This window comes from Lolium rigidum, chromosome 5 (assembly GCF_022539505.1).
Source record: "Lolium rigidum isolate FL_2022 chromosome 5, APGP_CSIRO_Lrig_0.1, whole genome shotgun sequence".
In the NCBI taxonomy this organism is placed as follows: domain Eukaryota; kingdom Viridiplantae; phylum Streptophyta; class Magnoliopsida; order Poales; family Poaceae; genus Lolium; species Lolium rigidum.
The window spans coordinates 212,949,736-212,957,434 of NC_061512.1; the positions used below are offsets into that span (position 1 = coordinate 212,949,736).

At 44.3% G+C, this 7,699-nt stretch overlaps 1 protein-coding gene across 1 annotated transcript; it reads right to left on the bottom strand.

Annotated features, from left to right (window-relative positions):
• Positions 1–2,679: 2,679 nt before the first annotated feature.
• On the bottom strand, positions 2,680–3,610 carry LOC124655242 (auxin-responsive protein SAUR76-like). Its single transcript, XM_047194170.1, has one exon. It carries the CDS (start codon positions 3,542–3,544, stop codon positions 3,104–3,106), a length of 441 nt encoding a protein of 146 aa, XP_047050126.1. The 5' UTR covers positions 3,545–3,610; the 3' UTR covers positions 2,680–3,103.
• Between the last annotated feature and the right edge of the window lie 4,089 nt (positions 3,611–7,699).

Consider the following 7,699-nt stretch of genomic DNA (forward strand, 5'->3'; position numbering starts at 1 on the left):
CCTTGAGAAAGTTGCGCTAATCAACCAGCTGCTACAGCATTTTGTAAAGAAGAATTTTGTTTACTGTGGTTCGGTATGGATGCCTGGTCCAACGATATTCAGGGGACCAAATGCTTTCCCTTACCTACCAACTTAAATGGCTCTGGTTAGTACGTCCAAATGCATACCGGAAAGTTGTCATCATCCAGTCAATCAAGCAGCCGGATTAAGCGCAGCTTCGTTAGTGATAGAGCCTGCATGCAAATATGTTGGAGCCATGCAAAAGGAAGGGCAAAAGAAGGCCATATGACAGCCAGGAATTGGACGTACGTACCCATCATCTGACACTGCACCAAACTTCCTCTACTTAAACTTAACCCTTTTGATTATAAATTGGCGATTATACAGTTAAGTTTTGTTGCTTTGTGCATGCGCATGATGGCTAATTAATCATTCAGTTTGATCAAAGTTGCCTTTTCTGGCTTATGAACAATCCAACAGCTGTCTTGCATAGTTGTATTTGGTGGACTGCTGATATAACTTCATGATCAAACCTTCAGTATTCTTGGTCTGTCTATAATCATGAAAATGGCTACATTTGGTCCAGAAAACAGATTCAACTCTGCTACAAGGTATGTTACCATTAAAGAGTTATTACTATTACAAAAAGTAGACGTGAGAACGATATTGAGGGGGACCAAAAAAAAGTGGGGACAACTCAGATGACTAGGGGCAATTCTAGTGCGAATTCAAAAAAAAATGAAAAATTTCCTATAAGTATGAACAAATTACAATGAAATTTCAAAAATTGAGTAGGGGGCCATTGGCCCACACAGTTATACGTGGGTCCTTTCAACGATATTTGTTTCAGATCGATGCTTACATGAGCTTAACTACCAACATTTCTCCCCATTTACTAAATCAACATAGTACGGTTGATGTCAAGCATGCTGATGCAATCAGAGCACCTCGATCACCACACCAAGTTGTTGCTAGACAGTATCAGACGCACCAGGCGGTCCCTTGCAATCTTGGGTCTTGCTGCCAACTTCGTCTAGTTTATTTTGGCTGCACGGAGTGATTTCATATATCAGTCCAAAGTTACGAGTGCGATTCAACTACCTAACTCTTCATGTAATATAACTCCAACTATAACCCTGTACACATATTGGAAATAAGGTCTATGAAGACACATGAAATCCGTTTGGACACCCCACTACCGGTTAATATTGCCCCTACACTGAATTTAGAAATAATGTGTGGAAATTGTCTACCTGAAAAATACCTTTTTTCTAACGTGAGTTTCTATAACTCAAAATTCGCATCAAGGCAATATAATGAAGAGTTATACCTAGCCTCTACATAGTATACCACACCCATCACACAAACAAGAGATAAAAAAAGGTGAGCGGAAGGGCCACCGCCGGGGCACACAGATTAATTCTCAGGATAAATTCGGTTGGAAAAGTATGAAAGTAGCATCTATATTGTAAAGTCATACGGTTTAGATATCCAAACTGATTGCATGCAGGTAGTAGATACAATGAAGAATGGGCACTACGGGAAAAACTGTCTTTGCCGTGCAACTATTTGCACGGTAAAGGGCCTTATATGCACGGCAAAGGCTTTGCCGTGCGTTGCCGCACGGCAAAGATCGCACGGTAAAGTCATCGACGGCAAAGGCTTCTTTGCCGTGCGCCTCACCAATGTTGCACGGCAAAGGTCTTTGCCGTGCGACACCGCACGGCAAAGGTCGCTTCTTTGCCGTGTGCTACATATGTTTTATCTAAAAAAAAAAGCTCCAAACTGATCGGTCTGGGATTCGAACCTAGGACGCAGAGTAGGAAAAGCGTGCAACCTTGCCACTGAGCTAAGCGTTCCTTTGTTGATAACTATATCACGCCACACCTTTTGAGCTGAGAAGAAATCCAGTTTTTACATCTTTGCCGTGCGCTTACACTAGGCAAAGGCTTGCTTTGCCGTGTGTTTGTTAAAAACACTAGGCAAAGACTTGCTTTGCCGTGGCGTTTGTTAAAAACACTAGGCAAGGCGTGCACGGCGATGCCTTTTGTGCTTTGCCGTGTGCCAGCGTCTTTGCCGTGTCGTCTATCTTTGCCGTGCGCTATGTTGGTCCTTTGCCGTGCAACTTTCTTTGCCGTGCGCTCTCTTCCGTCGTTGCCGTGAATCAAATCTTTGCCGTGCGCTCGTGTCTCTATTTGCCGTGGCCAAAATCTTTGCCGTGCGTTTTTCTACGTGCGCACGGCAAAGAAATCTTTGCCGTGCGGAAACACACGGCAAAGATGCAATGCACGGCAACTCCATTTTTTCCCGTAGTGGGGGGATTTTCGGCAACCTCATCAGCTGCACTTTATGACGATTGTAACATTCTGTGGAGTGGGTTTGATAGTGTTTCGGTAGAGTTTTGTAATAGGGAGGCCAATCAGGTGGCGCATGAGCTTGCTAGAGATGCTTACACTTCTAGTATTTCTTGTAATTGGGTCGATGAACCTCCTAGGTTTATTATTAGCAAGCTCGCAAATGATGTAATTTTGTTATCTGATCAATAAAGCATGCCGCATGGTGTTCCATAAAAAAAAGTCATACGGTTTAGATGTTAGCTCCTTGCATTTTCACAAAAAGTTTGACAAGTATATTCAGATGACAATTTCAAAAATCTCATAACATCAATTTGAAACAATGTTTATCCCAGAAGAAAATGAGCCTGCATGCACTTTATACATCGACGGAAATGTACATGGATGCGTTGATCCCTAAATCTTATTATTGAAAGAAGAGAAGAAAAAAATAAGGAAATGGGAAGAACAGAATAATGAAGATGCTAGGAGTACTGCACCAACCATTAGAGAACTGATTATGGATCAATCATTCTTGGGCGCGCGGTAATCGCACAGCTAATCTCCAAAATTACCACGAACACCTCAGAGGTTAAATAAAATCTCCACACGGTTTAAAAATCACTCGCTTCGCCTTCGGTCGGCACGCGCTCGATAGGCGTATATTACCACTCTACCCTAGCATGAAGAAAGAATTACTCCCTATAGAAACCTCCGGCGCGCGACCCCGCCGGCGTGGACGATGAAGTGTGTACGTAGCGGCCTGCCGGTCAACAGGCGTAGTACTCGACGAGCTCGTCGAGAGACTCGGGCTGCGGGTCGGCGTTCTCCAGCATCCAGAGGAGGTGCTCGAACAGCACGACCTCGCAGCCGACGATGGTGCCCCCGGCCACACCGCCCACGCCGCCGCCGGAGCGGTCAACGAGGTTCTGGAACAGCGGGTGGCCGACGAGGTCGGCGGCGATGAGGTAGCGGCGGTGCGACTTGCCGACGTACACCGGGTGGAGGCCCGCGGGCACGCCGTCGGCGCCGTGGAAGGACGTCGACCCAGCTGCCGTGCCGCGGTCGTCCGCGCCGATGCCGCGCCCCCACGGGCCCTCCTCGCCGTCCACGCCGTGCGAGCCGCCCGTGGGCGTGCGGGAGATCCGGCTGGACGAGTGCCACCGCTTGATCATGCACCGCAGCTTGCTGCTGAGCCCGCCCTTGGCCATTGCGCCCCAATGCAAGAAGCAAAGCAGACAGAGAGAGAAGCAGAGGGTGGTCGTCGGTAGAGAAAGTGTAAGGATGACTTGGAGGGTGGAGGAGGTGGCCGGGAGCTTATATAGGGGGAGGGAGGCCGGCGACGTGGCGAGATGGAGACTTGGGAGAGGGGCTGGGGTCCGGCTGCCGGCGGTGAAAAACTGGAGAACAGTCGGGTGGCAACTGGCCTGATCTCTGTCTGCGATGGACAGTGGTGAGTTGGATGGTGCGAAGCATCTCTTTCTCTCCGGTTGGCAGCACATAGCCACATACACAGGCAGCGCGAAAATCGGACTGTGAATATTTTTCCGACGGTGACCGGTCGTCAGGTAGGACGTCGAGCTGAGATGATATCTATCGCATTTAGATTTCAGGCATGCTCCTCGTCGCCGTCGGCCAGCTCCGCACGGATGACTGAAGAGCACGTCCGTAAGTAGAAGTGATCCTCATCTTACTCTTAGAAGCCGCTCTGCATGTCCGTAAATTTACAACCGATTCGGCCAGTTGATCAGGCAATCGAGGATGAAACGCAAGCTCATTATCCTCCTGGATTTGCATAATTTTGTTCCTCGTACGTAGGGTAGGATACTCTTGCCGATTCAGACTCTCGTGGCAGGACTACTGCCAGCCACAGATTGCGTTCGCGATTTGCAGCCCAGCCTGTCAAAAAGTACGCCGCCGCTATACGTGTCACGCTTCCGACGGCATTGCACACTAATTCATCAGTCAGCATACTAGCACAGGTCACTGGTTAGTTGGTTCTGAACTCAAAATAGATTCTTCAGTTTCCAATTCTCCGCATGAGCCAACCACCGGTACGTTATAGGGTCGGATAACAAGAGCCAAGCATCCGATCGATGCAACATTCCCCTGGATCCGATCAATATACGAAGGAAAGTTTACAGTTATAGGATAATGTTGTAACCTTAATTACCTAAATTTGTGCTTCATTGTCTCTATCTGTAGAGGGTCTTCTCGGGTATTACTGTCTTGTTCTCTATCAGTGGAAAATTGTCCCCCAGAATGTCACACACCGTATTTCTTTCCATCCTCGTCTGGGTTGCCCAAAATATGGATATGATAAAAAGATATGCTAAAATTTTCAAGTCAATTTGGATACGATCAATATTACTCGTCAAGCTTTTGATATATGGTGTAGAAGAAGTTGCACATATATTCTAGGGTGTCACTAATTATCACTCAAGAGATGTCATTTGTCATCCCATAATTTTGTAATGTCTGAACCATTTTTTTTGGTTGTAGCCAACTTGTGATTTTAAAAATCTTAGTCGTAATCCATCTTGTAACTAGAAAAATCTCAGTTGCAACTGAAATGTTCGGGTTATGGCCCATTTGCAACAGAGAAAAGTATGAGTTGTAACTCCACTTGCAACTAAAAATCTTAATTGCAATTTCTCCTGCAACTCATGAAATGAAACTGGGCACTAAGTTCAATTCCGTATATTCTATTGGTTTTCCTCCTGACAAGTTGACTTTTTTTCTGGTGCAGTTGATATATATTTTCTGCAAATCAGTGGATCCTTTTGATTCTTTGCAGCTTTTTTACTTAGCGAAACCTTATGGTATTTTTCTTTGCAGATGCATTTCCAACACCAAATTGCCCATTTAGAAAATGTGCAGACCACTGGATTTGTAATTTGCAGTTGTATTTATTTGGCCCTTGTAATTTTGGTTTTTGCAAAAAGAAAAAATTGGCATGTTGCACTTTAAGTATACACTTGTTGCACTACATGTGTACTTATAATGTTCAAATTGTTTTTAAAAACTATTTTTGATATTTTACTTTTTATATACACTAGTTGTGTGTTTCACACTATGCATCTTGCCTTTTTTTTGTAATGTGCAAGATGTGTACCTATGAAACTTTATTTGACCAGTTGCATTTTAACTATACACTAGTTGCACATACGCAAACAAAAATCTTGCGAATATGTCTCATATTATTTCGTGCATCTACCCGGTTTGATTTTGGCCGGCAAAGTTTTTCTATGTTTTTGGTCGACTAGCGTATGAATATTCCAGTTGACTATTGCAAAGTTAGATCCATATTCTACTGATAAAGAAAACAAGATACCTAGAACTACATCCTCAAGAAAGACGCATAGACATGTGGTAACGTTATACACCCACTACCAAACCGAAGGGTGGTCTGCCAAAATGAGTCATTTGTGTCATGAGATGTCGATATGCATTGACCATTGAGCAACTCAACCGCGGAAGATGTTGAGGAATGCTTTGGGTATTCATGTATCTTACCAAGTACTTTCTATTTATATCTTGATTTTGATATTAGGGCTTATGGCATCAATATTTCTACGAAAGAGAGTATATTAATACAAACAAGTTTATGCAATGAAAGTATTTTTTTAATTGAACAATTCAATTATTTGTAGTGTTGTGATGTTCGTATAAAAGGCATATCTCTAACAAAATTCTGTCTTTCTCTCTCAATTTGCGGCATATATGTTGTGTGACACGGGGGAACACCCTAACGAGGCAGCATATCAGTTCATACGGCCGGTAGATGCTGACAAGTTGTAAACGGTTGGTCCCTAATCTTTCTTTATTGATCATACATTAATTTAGGGAGTGGAACCACAAGAATGGCCAAACAAAACAACAACAGGAGACTGTTTGTCCTATTTTGTTCCATTAATCTTGCTCTTATGAAGCTAGGTATTCGGTGATTTGACAAAGCCATCAAAGGGTCCTTGAGATTCTTCTTAACCTCCAAGGATACGACTACTTGTAATATATATAAGAGTAGTTAGAGCCTTAGAGGTGCGGTCGTCAAATCTAGAATCATATATATGTCGCCGTTTGTCACCTAGTAGGATTTGATTCCCACGGAATGCATGAACCATTGCAATCATAGGAGGATACCAAGTGTGACGTGCTCTCCTCATCATTTTGATAGGCAGAAAACTATGGGTACGTTTGGTTTTTGCCCAACTCAGCCCTGCCAATGCATTGGCAGCCAAAATATTGGCGTGGCTTTCTGCCGCCCACATCTAGCCAAATCATTGGCGTGAAATTGTACTAGATAGCTGAAGCAAGCCTGGGCACGCCAAAAAATTGGTTGCAATCCAAACAACGTCCATCCATTTGGTCAACGCCAATTATTTGGCTTGGCAGCCCGGGGCTTCAATCCAAACGCACCCTATGTATGCTACGTTCATGCACAAAGGGATCGGAGAATATAGGACGTGGCGATGCTTGAGGAGAACCTGCAACTAAATTAAGCGATCTACTATAATATGTTTAATTAGGACTGAGTTTAATGAGATCGAAGGCTGCAAACTGCTGTAGCAAACGACGAAGACATGCTTTCATGTCGTTTAGTGTCTCTAATTTTGTAAGGAGGTAAATTATGCTTCTAGTAGACTTTGTCGCCTAGCCGCACCGGTAGTAGCTACCGGCCGGGTGGTATGGTATGTAAAGTCAGCTAGGCAAAAAAAGTTACTCCGTAGTTTTATTTGAAGCGTTGAGCAAATAACACCCGGGATCCCACAACTTACGTTTGATGTGCATATTAGTCCCCTAGCTTTAAAAAAATGTGATCTCGCCGGTACCTAAACTTGGTAAGCAGATTGGTTTTGGTTGACAGCAGTTCTTCCGCCGACAGACGATGTGATGGCACGGTGCCAACTGCCAAGTGACATACGCCGTCCCTAGAGACTCTGCGCAAAAATCCCTCTATATTATTTTTTACAAGTTTGGTAATAGTTCATAAAACAAACTCAAATACCCAATTTGAGCCCTAGATGGTGGTGGTGACAGTGAGCGGTGAGGGGGGAGATTCACGCTGCCGGCTACATCATACATTTCCAGCTAGGGCGGCAGGGTAGGGTAGGGAACGTGGAGGTTCTAGGATGGGTCTGATTCGAACCTCGGATAGGCCGTAATCCGAAATCGTAGGCGCCGGCAGCAGAAGCAGTGCCGACAACAACAACTGGAAGAAGGTTCGAGATAGGAAAGAGATATCATTTGTGTTTGTAGTATCCCCATATGTAACGATGTATACATGTATTGCTTTGACCATTAGGGGATTTGTGTGAGTGAATGAGTTGTTATGTAACTAAATCAGAAGGAAAATAGTAAGAAGA